The 17,783-nt window shown below is 43.4% G+C and overlaps 1 protein-coding gene across 3 annotated transcripts in view; it reads right to left on the bottom strand.

Annotated features, from left to right (window-relative positions):
• PAPSS2 (3'-phosphoadenosine 5'-phosphosulfate synthase 2) overlaps window positions 1–8,827 on the bottom strand; it is a 97,966-nt gene extending 89,139 nt beyond the window's left edge. For 2 of the 3 annotated variants that reach the window (XM_011990291.1, XM_011990294.1), the window contains exon 1: window positions 8,478–8,805. In XM_011990291.1, coding sequence (XP_011845681.1) covers window positions 8,478–8,504 — 27 coding nt within the window. In that variant the 5' untranslated portion in view covers window positions 8,505–8,805. Of the gene's footprint in view, window positions 1–8,477 lie in introns of all 3 variants that reach the window. The other variant, XM_011990293.1, reaches the window with a different exon arrangement.
• Between the last annotated feature and the right edge of the window lie 8,956 nt (window positions 8,828–17,783).

Here is a 17,783-nt window from a genome sequence, read left to right as displayed (position 1 = left end):
AATGGCCATAGAGCCTGGCACAGCTCTTAACGCTGTATATCAACTGTCATATAAAGGGCTTAAAGGTGAGCTCTTAATTTTCCTTCCAGAAGTAAAATACTAGAATTACTTTTAAACACACTCACACACACTCACTTTTTAAGTAGAGACAGCCTTAATATAGAGTAAATAACGTTCAACTTAGTGGAAAAATGAATGAGGAAACGTAAGAAAAGTCAACTGGGAATTTTATTGCTTTTAGCTCAAGGCCACTGCAAGACTTACTGGGCAGGACATTGATAAATATAAAGGTGTGGATGGAGTGCTTCAATTAAAAAAGGCAAATGCTGTGTTTAGAATAGACTTAAAGACAGTGAATAGACTAAAAACTATAATTAAAGAATATAAGGCTTTGGTAGCTATTGCTAATTATGACAAATGGAGATCCTGGTTTGGTCATTCAATAAATATTGTTGAGTGAGTGAGGTAAACAAATACATAAGTGAGGATTTTCACAGGAACTGAAAAACGAAAGGATTTTAGAGACCTTAAGGAAACAAAGTAATACACACGGGACCCCCAGCAGAGGGCCAAAAAGTTAATTCATATTTTTAACACTAGCAAATGTATGAAAATAAAATCATCACTAACGCTTGAGTTGCTGACTTTGCTGGAAATTGGGAAGGCATGAATTATTCATAAATTAATAATGATTGGAGGAGGGCGTAGATGAATAGTTTATAAGGATAAAATCTCAGATTTTCTTCTAGGTGGTTTAAATCCATAAAGTCTACAAATGACTTTAAAAGCACACACCCAACATACAATTTTTTTAAAAAAGTAATTATGGTATGAGACTGGATGTAGATGCTTGGTGCATAAAAATCAATACTTTTCATAATAAATCAATAATAAAACATAAAGCAGGTGTTAACTAGACATTTAATCAACTATTGACTAGCAGAGAAACTATCACTATTAATGATGCAGCATTTGACATAATATATTTATGTAACTGTTTTAAAAAATCTTTATTGTCACAGGCTATCTGCTTTTATTGCCAAAAGTTAATTTTGATGCTACACAGATTGAGTTTGTCATGCTTATATTACAGTCATGCTTGCACGATAACAATTATAGCAAAATCAACTTCAGTAGTAAATTTGAAATGCAGAAAGGGATGCTGATAATATTTTAAAGGAAGTCACATCAGTCAACTGATGGAACCCATTTTATACAGCACGTGTCATCAGAGGCAAGTTATATTTCAAGTTTTAATACAGTGGCTCTTTTGCACAGAGAAAAAATATTTTCATCTTGTGCACCAATTTATTGTTTGTTTGTTTTTTGAGGTTTTTGTGAGACAGGGTCTCACTCTGTCACCCAGGCTGGAGTGTAGTGGCATGATCATGGCTGACTGCAGCCTTGACCTCTAGTACTCAGGTGATCCCACCTCAGCCTCCTGGGTAGCTGGGACTACAGGCCTGCACCACCAACGCTTGGCTAATTTTTTGCATTTTTGTAGAGACGAGGTTTTGCCACGTTGCCCAGGCTGGTCTCAAATTCCTTCGCTCAAGTGATCCGCCCGCCTCAGCCTCTCAAAGTGCTAGGATTACAGGCATGAGCCACCACACCCAGCCAATTTATTGTAAATTTTTCAAAAATGTGGTGATCAAAAAGACAGGAAAAAGGAACAAGAAGACAAAATTTATAAGAAATCCAATGCTCATGATAAACCAATTAACCTTTCTGGAAAGCTTTAATCTTTATTAAAATAGAAGCAAAGCAAGCTTGGGTACCCGTCTGAGTCTGAAACAGGGAGTAGTGTCCTGCCCCTGGTGCTGAGCTTGGGGAAGAGGGAGGCCAAATAGCCCTGGGGACTCTGAAAGGAGAGGGCATTGGATGTGCTTCTGATCTCAGAGGAAAAGAGGGTACGATTCAGCAGCCCCCTAGAGCTTCTCCAAGTCCCTGCATGGTCACAGCAAACTAGGAGCCTAGTTCCCACACTCCTGGGAGTAGTGGGGACATGTCAAGGACCTTAACTAGTCCCACCAAATTCATCCCCCACGACCTCAGAGTTGTGCTGGAGCAACAAAACGACCTCAGGGCACCCAGGAGAGCATGAAAGAAGTAAGGAGAGTTGTTGAAACTGAAGGGGCCTTTTAGACAAGAATGCACTTGAATTGGACCAACACTAAGGATTGGACATGACAATGCACATCTCTAAGGATGTCTGCACAGGCAGAGACCACCAAGACAAGGTGAGCACTCCTCACTCCACGCTGTAGCATATCCTAGGGAAAAGGGATGAAATCAAAGATTTTTGACTAGCTACTTGATTGGAGTTCATGTTCATAAAGTACTCCTTTTATGAGAGTGGCACAGGTCTGGTAAGGTATGATAGGAGATGTTAATGATTCACAGAATCTAGAAAGGGTAGAGGTTTCTGTTTCCAGAGTGATGGGTAGGTTATTCAGATTGATGCGTCCACTGAAAATAACTACAGATGCTAGTAATAATATAGAATAATCTAATTTAAAACAACAGGACAAGCATGGTGGCTCATGCCTGTAATCCCAGCACTTCGGGAGGCCAAGGCAGACGGATCACTTGAGGTCAGGAGTTCGAGACCAGCCTGGCCAACATGGTAAAACCCCGTCTCAACTAAAAATACAAAAATTAGCCGGGTGTGGTGGTGCACACCTGTAATCCCAGCTACTAGGGAGGCTGAGGCATGAGAATCGCTTGAACTCAGGTGGTAGAGGTTGCAATGAGCCAAGATCACACCACAGCACTTGAGCCTGAGTGACAGAGCAACACTCCATCTAAAAACAAAAACAAAAACAAAACAACAACAACAACAAAAAGAAAAACATTAAAAATTAAAACAACAAATAGCTGACAAAATAGGAAGAAACTATGAGGCCAAAATCTGGAAGAAAGCAAGAACTCAAAGACATAAGTAAGCAGAGAAGCACTTTTACCTTATAAGGGTATATTTGCTGAGAGGAGCATATATGAACTGATTTTGACAGCTTCACTGAGAGAGGTGGATCAGAAATTAAAGCCCAGAACCCACTCAGGTGAAAAGAAAAAAAGGTCTTCCTCAATTTAAGCTGGGCTCCTAAACAGCACACTCTAAAAATAAGAGTGAACCAGAATAAAGCTACCTCCCACTCAGAGAGACCACAAGGACAATTGTCTTGGCATAGAAAGTGAGTATAAAAGGGGAGGTGGTCCCTGGGAAGTTGTATTCACAATCTGGCCCTCATGTACAAAATAGCAATCGAAATTCATATCACCTAAGTCTTTAAAAAGTGGTAAATTCAAGTTAAAGTAGTCCTAGGCTAGGAGTGGGGCCAGACACCTGGCAGAAACAAAAGTAAATCCTCTCTGAAAACAAAGTCGTTCATCATAGGCCTGAAAGAATCTCTGCAAGTAATTTTTCAGCAGTAATGACAAATACCCAGTCAAAAATTACCAAGCACATAAAGAGAAGAGGCGAGAGTGAGGAATCTAGGAAAAAATATAGATCCTAAGGGCAAATACATCCTCTAATGAATTCTCTAGCCATTTACTCATTCATTCATTCAATGAATATCGAAATATCGAAATCTGTGCCAGGATCAATGTCAGGTGCTGGGCATATAAGCTGTTTCAAGCGTCATATGAACAAATCACCTAGGGGCTAAAAGACCAGTTGAGCTGGTGTTATATTTATGTTGATTTACCTTTAGTTTCTGCATTTTCCTAAGACTTCCAAACACAAAGACTAATGAGTGCCCATTACTATTTAGTGATAGATTTTGAAATAAACAGAAATCGCCTAGGACTGAGATTGACATCATTGATGCCTTTCCCAGACTCTAATTCCCTAAAGGTTCCATATTAGAGCTAAGCCTAATTATCCCCTCAGCAAACCACAGAGTCACATGCATCAAGAGAAAAGTGATAAAAGACAAAGATAATTATCTCAAAGAGACATATAACTGAGTTAACCACATTTATCTTTTAACTGCACCGAAGTCCAAACAGATGATCTCATAAATGGTGATGGCATGAATTGGGAAACACTAATTTTAAGGCACATGTAGGAATAGTTGAAGGCACAGGAAGGGTGAAGAGAAGTTAGTCCAATATTTACTTTACACATGGATTATCGTTCTTGGCCAAAGTTATTGGCAAAAACTCACCGATACTCTGGTACCTCTACACTAATCATCAACCAGTGTCTTCTATCCAGCTTATCACAATAAGAATTCAAATTGTCACCTCTATATTTCTGCATTTGTTTTTCCTTATTAAATATTCTGGCTGGCCAAGCACAGTGGCTCAAGCCTACAATCCTAATACTTTGGGAGGCCAAGGCAGGAGGATCTCTTCAGCTCAGGAGTTCAAGACTGGCCAGAGCAACATAGTGAGACCTCATCTCTACCAAACAACAACAACAACAACAAAAACTTTAAAAGTTAGCCAGGCATGATGGTGTGCACCTATAGTACCAGGTACTTGGGAGGCTGAGGCAGGAGGATCACTTGAGCCCAGGAGGTCGAGACTGCAGTGACCCATTATAGCACCACTGTACTCCAGCCTGTCTCAAAACAAAACAAAAATACTCTGGCTGTTGTCATTTTCTGAGCCTTCAAAACAGTATGATGTGTGCTTTTTTTTCTTTTTATGTATGCCAAACCATGACAGTATAGTTTAATACAAATGAGATCGCTACTGCATATGAAGCACTAACTCTGGGTCTGGCACTGTGTAAGACAATTTTTAGGAGTTATTTACTTTTCACGACAATTGTAAGGCTTAATTTATTATTACCCACATTTTACAGATGAGAAAACTTTAGGCCAAAGCAGTTACATCCTGAAACAGAAGTACGGAGGAGGCAAGAGGGTGAGTTTTGATGCTGGACAGACCCGAATTTCAATAGCGCCCTGCCCCTGGTATTTCTCCTCGCCTGAAGACAAAGCTGTTTCCTGAGATGAGAACTACTGTGGGGATGAGATGAAATCCAGTATGTCCGAGTGTCTGGCCTCTAGGAAATGCTTGTTTCTCCCTCCCTCCAGTGGTTACTCATCTAGAAATTCATGTCTTGCCTTAGGTAGTGTCTTTATATAGTTTTAAAAGTAATTACTTCCGGCTGGGTACAGTGGCTCAAGCCTGCAATCCCAGCACTTTGGAAGGTCAAGGTGGGTGAATCACCTGAGGTCAGGAGTTCGATGCCAGCCTGACTAATGTGGCAAAACTCCGTCTCTACTAAAAATATAAAAATTACCTGGACGTGGTGGTACACACCAGTAGTGCCAGCTACTCAAGAGGCTGAGGCAGGAGAATTGCTTGAACCTGGGAGGCGGAGGTTGCAGTGAGCCAAAATCGCTCTCTGCACTCCAGCCTGGGTGATAGAGTGAGACTCCATCCCAAAAAAAAAAAAAAAGTAGCTACTTCTAGAAAAATAATGTTATACTGTACACATTCTGAAAATAAGGAAAAGGTAATTAGCAGGGCATGATGGCAGTGCCTATAATCCCAGCTACTTGGGAGGCTGGGGCAAGAGAATGACTTGAACCTGGGAGGCGGAGGTTGCAGTGAGCTGAGATCATGCCAGGATACTGCACTCCAGCCTGGGTGACAGAGCGAGACTCTGCCTCAAAGAAAAAAAAAGAAAATAAATAAGGAAAAGGTTGATAATCCCTTGCATCTATGGAGAGCGCTGTGGTTTTCAGTATCTTTTCATTTCTTTCCAATGGTTGTCTTATTTGATCCTTCGTAAATAACTTAATATCTCAGTCAATGTTTTCAGATTGAGTGTCTCCAGAACATAACAGCACTGTCTGTGGGCCTTGAAAAATGTTAATCCAGGAAATGATGTAAGAGGAAAGGCCCAGGCCTTTGCCTTCCCTTCTTTCCAGTCCCCTAGAGGCAGTCTGTCCCTTTCCCTCTCCTGGGTGTCTAAGTGTGCGTATAGGGAGTGGGGGTGGGAGGGTAGCCAGGGTTGGAGGTAAGTGAGGGGTGGAAGGGAAGAATGTGACTGGTAGCTGTTTCTTCGGTTTCCATGGTAAAGATGCATAGCACAGAAGGAATGTGCTACCTTCCTTTATAAAAGAACACTTCATTTATTTTTTCTAAAGCTTATGAAAAAATCATCCTACACTCTTTCATTTAAACCAAAACTATCTCCTCTTCCTAGAGTGGTCCAGAGAGCGTGGCCAAAAAAACCTGGAAAAGAGGTATCTCCCTTTCCCCCTACCCCACCCAGTATACCACCTGGCACACAGTAGGTGCTCAACAAATATTTGAAGTTACTGTAGTGGGTGCTGTGTGAATTAACTATCCTCTGTTGACAGTGCAGTAAACGATGTGATGATTCCTGTAAGACCATAAAAGATCAGCTCAGTCACTCCCAGGCTAGCTTGTGAGGTCAGCAATACTTACTTATCAAATAATTGATTAGTTCAGAGGTCACACAGTGGACAGATTTTGCTTTGGCCTGTAAGGTTTCAAAACACATTTTGAATGAACATTCAAAGCTTGAGAGATTCCACATGCATTTACAGCTGGCTTGCTGTGAACAGTACCGACAGTACCTATCTAGCCCTTTTGGGAACTTGGTTTGGTACATGGGTTATAACTGCGTTAGACTAAATCAAAATTCAGAAAAGTTCCATTTCAGTTAGCTGTTTCAGGAGTTCATTTAATGCTGTATAAAACAGACACACACATACAGCCACCCAACAAAAAACAGAAGGTTCAGAATGTGTAAATACAAAAACCAAACCCTCCAGCCCTCAAATTTCTCACTGCTTCTGACTGTACAGAGCCCCTACAATTGATTTGTAATGACCCTGTTCTCAAACCCTCCTCTTCCTGGGCTCCTGCCAACCAGAGGCATCAAGAGGAGAGACCACCTCGTCCCTTTCTAAGGCTTGACAAAGCCCCCCATCACAACTGAGAAGGAATTCTTGATGCAAGCAGGAAAGTGGAAATTATAACCCCACTGATATAAAAAGCTAGTGGCACAGAGGCTTGCCATTTAGAAGACACTATTTAGGATTTTACAGAAATTAATCACATTAAATAGGAATAAAATACAAGTGATTTTCATTTATTATTTTAAAAATATGTTACAATGCTGAGAGTCCCCCACTTAAAAATTACTCCTGAGAAAGGCAGCTGGATTTTGATGAATGTCCCTTCCCAAATTGATGTCACCTACACCCTGGACCCTCCTGCTGGTCCAGTACGGTCCCTGGAAGCCACAGAGCCCCCACCCTGTTCTCTTGTTGCTCAAGTGACCCTTCCAGTCCTGCATGGCCCCTCCACACTCCTTCCCCACTTCTTGGCTTTATATTTTGTTTTTTTTTAAACCTCTCCCCGGCCCACCACAAATACACCTCAAAGATATTTCGGTAATACACATTATATAAGAATAAACATTTATCAGGCACCTACTATGTGTCCGTTGCAAGTCTACTTACTAGAGAGAGGTCAACCCATTCAGTAACCAGTACAATCACCTCAGGCTTGCAGGATGGTGGCTGAAGATAGAATGTTCAGCGGCCAGACTGCTGAGTGAGATTTTATCAAAGCTTGCTGACCACATCTGACGTGGCCCCAATGCTGTCTAGAAGGCGCCATCCAACTCTATGAGTCTATGATTACTGCTCCCGTTTTTTTTCTTTTTTTCAGCTTTATTGGGGTGTAATTGACAAATAGAACTGCTGCCATTTTTAAGAATGCAAAATTTATAGGTGCCCATGTTGCTGGGAAAGAAACTTTTCTCTTTGACACGCCCTCATATTTCCCATTAAAAGAGGACAGCTCATCTTATTAATTCTGGGTGAAACTGTGCCTCCTCAACACAGTCCCCTCATCTTACTCCACCAAACCGAGGGGCACCCTCACCCCTCATTACTGAACTCGAGATGCCACCCGATGCCGAAATCAAGCTCGAGGACTAAATCCCGCCAGTGTAGAAATGCTATTTCCTCCAGTTTGCCTCGATAATTGCAGTTTCCTCTATGAAAGTCCGTCATTAAAGTCCACTCCAAGGAAGTTCCCACAGACAAAACCCCAGCGACCAGACCTGGCAGAAGGGGAGTCAGCTCGATCTGCTCCGAGACCCTACAGAAGAAAAGGCGGGTCTGGAAGAGCTCCTGGGAAAGAAAGGGGATTTCCTGTCCCTGGTCCTGGATCTAGATCCAGACCCACTTGAGAAGCTCGGGAGGTCTCTCGCGGGCGTGGCGACCCCAAGGAGCGCAGACTGCCAGAGTCGCAGGGTGGAGAGGGGCTGCAGGGCGACGGCTGCCCCGGGAATTCCACACAGAGCCTCTTTCTCCTGCTTCCCTCCGTACCCTCCTCTTCCTCCTCCTCCTCGTCCTCCTCCAGACGCCCCATCCCGGGGAGGGTGGGACCCAAGTGCCGGAGGATTGAAGGGTGGGGGTCGGCGCGTGCAGCGCGGTGGCGGGGAGGGAAGCCGGCGCCTGGAAGCCTACCGTCTTTTGCTTCTTGATCCCCGACATGCTGGTTGGCTGCGGCGGAGCCTGGGTCCCGGGAGCAGAGACCAAAGGACGCAGGGACGGCGGCGGCGGCGGCAGTGGCTGCCGGACTCCCGGGAAGGAGGTATAAAAAGGCTCCGCAGACACGTCGCACTTCCCTTGACCAGCCCCCTTCTCCTACTCCTCCTCCCGCCACGCTCCTCTCCGCCCCGTCGGTTCCGCAAGCAGCGCTCAACCTCGGGGACCCGGCCGCCGCCGCCTGGGCGGGGTCCCCGGCCCGGCCTCTACTCGCGGGCGCGCGCTCCCCAGCCCTGGTCCCCAGCGAGACCTTGCAGCGGAGCAGCAGATGGCACCCCCGGCGCGCGGCCCGGGGTCAAGTTCACCCTGCCCGCCCCATCCCCGGAGGGTCCCAGAGCGTCCTCCACTCCCCTCACCAGCCTCCCGCGCCTCTTCAAGGAAGTCGTCCGGCGTCTAGGACCTAAGAGCTTATTTGGTTAAGGGCAAAGATGCTTGAAGCCGCCAGGTTTGTTAGCAGGATCCTCATATGCAGTACTAAAAACGAAGGCCCACATTCATGGATCCTTACAATGCACTCCGCTGAGCTCTGCCTTAATTCTCATGGGCCCCCTCCATTCTGCCCCGACCCCAGGCAGCAAGTCCTACTAACTCCCCATTTTACAAACGAGGCAATTGAGGCTTTCAGACTTTGCCAAGATTATATTCCAAATGAGGGGATTCAAACCCAGGCTGTCAGCCTCCGCAGTGCAGGCTTTCTCCACCAGCATCATCACACATGGTGATAACTCCCAAGGCTCACAGCTTGTCTGTTCACTACGCATCGTGCTGAGGGGATTACATGCACTTCTTCCATTCCTGCTCACAACAGTATCGTCGGGTTACAGGTATGGACCTGCGGAGGCACGGCCCCTCCTCACAACGTCAAGCAAGTGGCAGTGGCCAATGGAAGTCCAGCGACTTGTTTCAGTCCACCCCCAAAGTAGCACTTCTGTCCCACTGGAATGGGCCCTGAGGAGGAGGAAAGGAGGCACAAGTTGAGCAGGACTAGTCCTAGGGCTCCAAGATTTTACCAGAGGTCAGTGTGAGGCAACCCTCTGAAAGAACCCAAATGTCAAGGCCCAGTAGAAGTGAGAGAGAGAAGCTCTAGTGACAAGCACTTTGGGGGCAGTCACTGGGTCTCACGCCCCTTGTACCTTAACTGACTCCTTGTATAATGCCACAAACGGATGCATATGACCATACCCTCAAAAGAAGTAACGTGACACACAAGGGCCACACTTCTCATTCCCACTCTAGTGTTCCTGCTGTGAAAGAGTTGGAGTAATACTCTAAGGAGGTGAGAGATGGGACTTTTCTTTCGTACCTAATTGTATTTCTGGAAGACTGCCAGCTTTCCAGACAGACACTTGATCTGAGTATTCAGTGACTGCCCTTCGCCATGGGAAGGTGGGAAAGAAAAATAAATCAGGAGTCAGAAACTTAAAAGGCAGCCTGCATGTCTGTACAATCTCGAGTTGTCGGCTTATTTATTTTCTTACTCATTTTGAGTAAACTGCCACCACTCCCTTCCAATGTAAGCAGCTAGGGGCAAATACTGAGTTTGAGTTTCTGTTCTGCATACAAACTAGCACATTTTAAATGTATATGAAATTGAAATTACAACATCCTATTCTTATTTCATTGGAAAAATCCTTTTATATTAGTTTCTGCCATATCTTAGACTCTGCCAGATCTTGCCCTAAGAGAAGGTAAAGTAAGTGTGAATTAAAAAATAGCAATTTGCGGCCAGGCACTGTGGCTCATGCCTGTAATCCCAGCACTTTGGGAGGCTGAAGCGGGCAGATCACCTGAGGTCAGGAGTTCGAGACCAGACTGACCAACATGATGAAACCCTGTCTCTAGTAAAAACACAAAATTAGCCAGGTGTGGTGGCACACGCCTGTAATCCCAGCTACTTGGGAGGCTGAGGCAGGAGAATCGCTTCAACCGGGGAGGCAGAGGCTGCAGTGAGCCAAGATTGTGCCGTTGCACTCCAGCCTGAGTAACAAGAGTGAAACTCCATCTCAAAAAAAAGAAAGAAAGAAAGATAGCAATTTGCATGATTATTATTTTTTTATATTGCATCTAAAAACAAAAAGCTATCTTCTTGAAACAGAATCAAGTTAAGGACAAATACCTAAGGGCTACTTCCTGGGAAAGAAATATATGATTGTTTAGACCTGGTAGATGTTTTGAGATCATTTGTCCAATTTCCCCATTCCTGTATTTTACATATGAGTAATGTAAAACTGGTCCTCAGGGAAGGGAGGGCATCTGACTGTAGTCACTAGTTAGGAACAGAGCTGAGGCTTTAACCCAGGTCAGCCTGACTTCCCAAGTGCTCTGACCCCAAATGTCCTGTCCACTGAGTCACTCAGCTTCCACGCCAACTATTTCAATACCCCCTGATAACTGTAAACGGGACTGCTTATCTTGTTTTAGATTTCATTCATTCTCAAAAATTATTTTAGAATAGATACTCTTACTGTGAAAATGGAGGCCTCAGTTCTTTTGGACTCAAGCTAGGCTGTTTATGACCCTTTGATGTCACAGATCACCAGTTTAGTCGTGATTCAGCATGGCAGTTTACTAAAAAGCAAAACACTCTCTTTTTTATTTTCTCAGGGTCTTTCATTTTAAAGGCAATTATTTTTATTTCTTTTTCATCTCGCTACCCTCTTGCTCTTAGGAGAGGACATTCTTTCTGAAAAGATATGAGCAATGAGAAACTTAATTTTCGGAGCCTATGATTCTGACATATAGGAACTGGGAGCAGGCTCATTCAGGGGACAGAGGAAGGGTTGAGGTCTTCCGCTTCATGCAGACACACAGTCCGTAACTTCTTCAGTCGTGTTCCCTCCAAGATTCCCCTGAAAAGCACCACAGATAACATTGTACCAATTGATCATCCCTGATACTACTGATAACATTTACATGAAGGTTTCCCCTGTACCACCCCCTCTCCCACCATCATTTTAATTTCTTCCAGAAACTATCTGGGCTTGCGTAACTTAATAAAATGGTGATTGCTAGCGGATCCTTATATTTTTTTAGAAAATATAGAATCAGTCAGCTCCTCCAAATAAACAGCAGAAGGATATACAAAGAATGCCAGTGTTGGTGAGATGCTTATGCCACAGTTCCTCCAATGCATTTTAGGGGAGCCCATCACATTAGGGGCTCTAACTTGGAGGCAACACCACTGGGTGGTCATTACAAAGGAATGTGACTATATTGCCCCCTCGTGGTTGTAATGCATAAATGCTGAACAAGACCTGAAACCCCCCATACAAAAATAAGTGCAGCATTCCATTGGGTGAAGAGCACTTAGTAAAAATCCTCGAGGATCTGAACACTTTTCCCAGGCACAGGTACTACTTAGATGAGCAAGACGTGGTCCCTGTCTTCAAGAAACTCACAATCTATCGAAAGAGAAAGATACCCGACTCCCTTCCTGCCCCCCACCAGTTTCCCTATCACTTCAGTACATAATTGGAACAGGTAAAGATGATATGTGCATGCCTTAGACATTTTATTTTGACTTAACACATACACGTTACTAATCTTTTGATATGGGGCCAAAGGCTTCTGTTGTGACATGAGTCTACTGATAGGAACTTCATAAACTCCTTTCCTTAGGCATCTTCAACAATTTCCAGGTTGGGATTTTATAAAGTGGTGCTTGAAATTAAGGGCACTTAAACAAATCTGAAAGGAGATTCTTTCAAGATTACTACACGCCCCTCCCCTATCTTTGTCTGTAGTTTTGCCTATGGCTCATTCAAAAGTACGATTTCTAGCAACTTATCTTTCCAACGCATCCGTCTGTTTTCATAGAAAACACAACTCTTTTCACTCATGTGCTATTCACTTAAGTGACATCTAACTAAATTACTTAATTAAACTAACAACTACGACTGGCAGAAACAGGTTTGAGAACAAGCAATGGATCCCAGCAAACACGCAGCTTAGGTGAAGGAGTGGGCATTTCAGTGCATCCTCCTGTTGAAGAACACTATGGGCATTGGTCATTATTTTCTCTCAAAGAAACCCAGAATGTGGATTAAACTGGTCGGTAAGTTAAAGGAGATTGTGAGCGCACAAAGGAGGGACACCTAGTTCAACTTTGGGAGGAGAGTGGGGACTGATGTCCAATTTTCTTGGGGAAAGATCATACATGAACTGAGACTTTAAAAAATGGTAGGAGCCAGGTGTGGTGGCTCAGGCCTGTAATCCCAGCATTTTGGGAAGCTGAGGTGGGTGGATCATTTGAGGTCAGGAGTTCGAGACCAACCTGGCCAACATGGTGAAATCCCGTCTCTACTAAGAATACAAAAAAAAAAAAAGATCCAGGCTTGGTGGTGCGCACCTGTAATCCCGGCTACTCAGGAGGCTGAGGCACGAGAATCACTTGAATCCAGGAGGTAGATGTTGCAGTGAGCTGAGATTGTATCACTGCACTCCAGCATGGGTGACAAAGTGAGACCATGTCTCAAAAGAAAACAAACAAAAAAACACAAGTGGTGGGGTTTTTGTCAGCACTCCCTCCATAAGATGGGTGTGTGTGTAAACTTGAAAATTGTAAAGTAGAGAGATGCATGAAATAACATGGTATGTTCAGAAAATTATAAGTATCTGTATCGCTGATTTTAGGAAATGCAATTGAAGAGTAGGGAAAGTTTTAACAGAGGACCTACCGCATACAATCAGGTGGCAGCATGCTTTTGCACGTTCTCTTCTTCATGCCCTTCAGAGTGTGTTAGCCATGTGGCTGGCCTCCCATTTGCTCAGTGGTAATTAGGGACAGTTCCCAGGTCCAAGAAGGAGAAGTCACTGTCCTGAGGTGCCCATGGTCTGATGTGGGAGATGGAGATGTACACAAATAATTCCAATTTTTTTTCTTTGAAATGGAGTCTCACTCTGTTGCCCAGGCTAGAGTGCAGTGGTGCGATCTTGGATCACTGAAACCTGTGTCGCCTGGGTTCAAGCAGTTCTCCTGCTTCAGCCTCCCAAGTAACTGGTATTACAAGCGCCTGCCACCGCACTTGGCTAAATTTTGTAGTTTTAGTAGAAACGGAGTTTCACAATATTAGCAAAGCTGATCTTGGACTCCTGACCTCGTGATCCACCCGCCTCGGCCTCCCAAAGTGCTAGGATTACAGGCGTGAGCCACCGCACCCAGCTGTACACAAATACTTCTAAGGAAATGTGATTAATTGCTGGAATAAAAGGATATTTAGAGCAATTTTAAAAGTACGTAAAAACAGAGGTGATGACTGCTGGACTATGAAGAGATCCTATGACAGGTGATATTTAATCTGAGTTTTCAAGGTTAAAAGGAAGTTAAACAGGAGGCTGATCTGTCACCCTACTGATGGCCAAGGCTGCTTCAGTTGATGCCTTGGGCTGCGTGAGGTATTCACTTTCTACCCTGCTGTTTCTGGTTCTTCCTTCCTGAAGTGCTCCAGGCTATCAGTAAATACCCAGGTATAGTACACAGAGAAAAACTGACAGGCAAACATTGCACTGGCAGCACTGACCCTCTCACCAAAAGGCTGCCCAGAGATGTTAGGTGGCCAGTGGAAAAATCCTTACTCCCAGGCAAAAGTAATGCTCTTCTGCCATTTCTTGAATGGAATCCAGTTTGAAGTTATTGTTTAGTTTTTGTATTCATGTAAAAAGAAGTATATTTATTTATTAGTATACTCACACATTGCATAAAGGAGAAACAATTTGGGTATTTATGGAAATACACTTCAAAATTCAACAAACCTTAGCGAAAACAACAGTTACACTTGTTTAATGTTAGACAAATCATTTACTTCAGTTATTAATAACTAATTGGCTGAGTTTTTCCGACTTCAACAGGTTCTTTTTTTTTTTTTTAATAAGAATTGTCTCACTCTTGTCACCCAGGCTGGAGTGCAATGGCACGATCTCACTGCAACCTCCACCTCCCAGGTTCAAGCTATTCTCCTGCCTCAGCCACCTGAGTAGCTGGGATTACAGGCATCTGCCACCACGCCCAGCTAATTTTTGTACTTTTTGGTAGACACAGGATTTCGCCATGTTGGCCAGGCTGGTCTTGAACTCTTGACCTCAGGTGATCCACCCGCCTCAGCCCCCCAAAGTGCTAGGATTACAGGCGTGAGCCACCGCGCCCGGCTAGGCGTCAGTAGTTTTAAAAGTTTCTCATTAAGAGAATCATTGATTCTCAAAAATTAGGGTGCCCCAGATCCCCCGGAGGGCTTGTGAAAATCCAGATTGTGCCCCGCCACCCCACCAGCACGTCTCATTCAGAAGTCTAGAGTGGGACACAGAATTTGCATTTCTAAAAGTTCCCAAGGGCTGCTGATGTTGCTGGTTCAGAAACCACAATCTGCAAAACACTGTCCTTGTAGGTCCTCCAACTCACCCACGTTTTAATTTTGTACAATAAATTTAGGAAATAAAGTAGAAAGAGAAGAAATGTATGTGTTGGGGAAACACCTTGGATAATATTGTAAAAATTCATTTATAATGTTTGACTGCAATAAAATGCCTAAAAGCGTTGTGGGGAAGCAAATAAACTTTACCAAGGAAAGTTCTCAGGGTTGACTAGTCGTTAAAATCACCTGGGAAGCTTAGGGAAAAAAAAAAAAAATCTGCTGCCTGGCTTTTCCTCTCCCCTGCGCCAGAAAATTAAACCCTCAGGTGAGGCTACCGTGCAGCCAGGCGGGAAACAACTAACCCACCGTCTTTCCAGCTCCAGCAAGCACAAAAATCCCCTGGAGTGCTTGTAAAAACACACACTCCTGAATCCTGCCCTGAGAATTCCCCTGCAAGATCGCTTAGCTCTAATTCCAGTGGATAGCTTTTCATTAGGCCTGAGTGATTTTTCTCTGAAATGCTTTGTTTAGTCTGAGTTCTTTCTTTTATCTAAAGGCTTTGGTCTAATAAAAATCAGAAGACTCTAATTATATTTTCTACTCTCCACGCGGAGCTCAGAATGGTCTTGCTTGAATGGTAGAGGGTCCAGGATGGGGGAATATTTGGTGTACAAATCAGTTAATACTTTAAAAATATTGTTGGACCATACCATTTTCTTCTAACATTGTTGATTAAATAATCAATACTATTACTGATTTTGTTATTGGAAAGGGATCCTGATCCAGACCTCAGAATCCAGAGAGGGTTCTTGGATCTCTCGAGAGAATTCAGGGCGAGTCCACGGTGCAAAGTGAAATCAAGTTTATTAAGAAAGTAAAGGAATGAAAAAAATGGCTACTCCATAGGCAGAGCAGAACCTTGAGCTGCTCCACTAAGAAGGATACTTAATGTTACTTCTTGATTATATACTAAACAAGGGGTGGATTATTCATGAGTTTTCCCAGAAAGGGGTGGGCAATTCCCAGAACTGAGGGTTCCTCTCCTTTTAAACCATATAGGGTAACTTCCTAAGGTTGCCATGGCATCTGTAAACTGTCGTGATACTGATGGGAGTGTCTTTTAGCATTCTAATGAATTATAATTAGCATATAATGAGCAGAGGACAAGCAGAGGTCACTTTCATGGTCATCTTGGTTTTGGTGGGATTTGGCTGGCTTCTTTACTGCATCCTGTTTATCAGCAAGCTCTTTATGACCTGTATCTTGTGCTGACTTAGAATGCCTAACCTACTGGGAATGCAGCCTAGCAGGTCTCAGTCTTATTTTACCCTGCCCCTGTCCAATATGGAGTCACTCTAGTTCAAATGCCTCAGTTTGTGGTTCCTCATGCATAATGTATAATATTAGCTGGCAGCAGCTACACCTGGCAGTTGTTGGGTGCTAAATCCTTGCTACTACCCACCATGGAGCCCATGGGAGAAGCGGCTCAATTTTATAATGAACTCTTTTGCCCATTTGCCCTTTCAGACTAATTACTGATTTTCTTTCTTAAGCCCCCTGAGCTGCCCCCTAATGTTGTATAAGGCTTCTGATTGAAATTGTTAATAAGTAAATTATACATTATTTTGGGATGAATTGATATAAAGATCAAGTTTCCTCTCTGCCACATGGTATCTCAATCTAGTCAGATTTCTTAGGTCGCATATATAAGTAATTCCTATTAAATTATAAGTGGAATTCCCCACTTTATTCCCCTTCTATCGTTCTTGTTTTGGAGAAATGCTATGGATTTGGAGATATTTCTCTATTTGGTTACTTAGTTCATCTTTACTTAAAATTACATATTTAGTTAATAAAATTACTCTTTTTTTCCTTAATTTGAATGTTGGGGTTTGAGGAAAAGAGAGTTAACTGATAGTTTCAAGTGGCTGGTAAGCTGAAACAAGTTTGAAAAAATTGTGTGCATTTTGAAGGGCTTTCAGCATTGACGGCTCTTTATTCTAACTCAGTGGCTTGCCTTTCCTCTTTTCTGTCTCTCTCAAAATTGTTTCACCAGGCCTGGCACAGTGGCTCATGCCTGTAATCCCAGCACTTTGGGAGGCCAAAGTGGGCAGATCACCTGAGGTCAGGAGTTTGAGACCAGCCTGACCAACATGGTGAAACCCCATCTCTACTAAAAATACAAAAATTAGTCAGACTTGGTGACAGGTGCCTGTCATTCCAGCTACTCAGGAGGCTGAGGCAGGAGAATTGCTTGAACTGGGGAGGTGGAGGTTGCAGTGAGCTGAAATCGTACCACTGCATTCCAGCTTGTCCGATGGAGCAAGACTTCATCTCAAACAAAAAATCCACATTCTATGTTAATTTGCTTAGAATAAAAATAAATAAAATTTTTAAATGAACATAAATGTATTATAGATGAATCATGTGACTATACTGAAGAGAGCGATTAAAAAAAAAAACCTAACAAGTTACTTTAGAAAGCAATATTTTAACTGGTTACTGTAAGGCTAAAGACAAAAAGAACTGTATACAAATACTGCACTCTAGTTCACAAATTTGCTTTATTTTCTGTTTCATTTAGTTTTGTTTTGTTTTGGAGACAGAGTTTTGCTCTGTTGTCCAGGCTGGAGTTCAGCAATACTGTCACAGCTCACTGCAGCCTTGACCTCCTGGGCTCAAGTTATCCTCCCACCTCAGCCTCCCAAGTAACGGGGACAACAGGCATTACCACCATGCTCAGCTAATTTTTTGATATTTTGTAAAGGTGAGGTCTTAACTATGTTGTCCAAGCTGCTCTTGAACTCCTGGACTCAAGTGATCCTCACACCTCAGCCTCCCACAGTGCTGGGAATACAGGCATAAGCCACTGTGCCCA

The sequence above is a fragment of the Mandrillus leucophaeus genome, unplaced genomic scaffold (genome assembly GCF_000951045.1).
Source record: "Mandrillus leucophaeus isolate KB7577 unplaced genomic scaffold, Mleu.le_1.0 Scaffold376, whole genome shotgun sequence".
In the NCBI taxonomy this organism is placed as follows: Eukaryota; Metazoa; Chordata; class Mammalia; order Primates; family Cercopithecidae; genus Mandrillus; species Mandrillus leucophaeus.
This window is presented reverse-complemented; position numbering and strand designations above follow the sequence as displayed.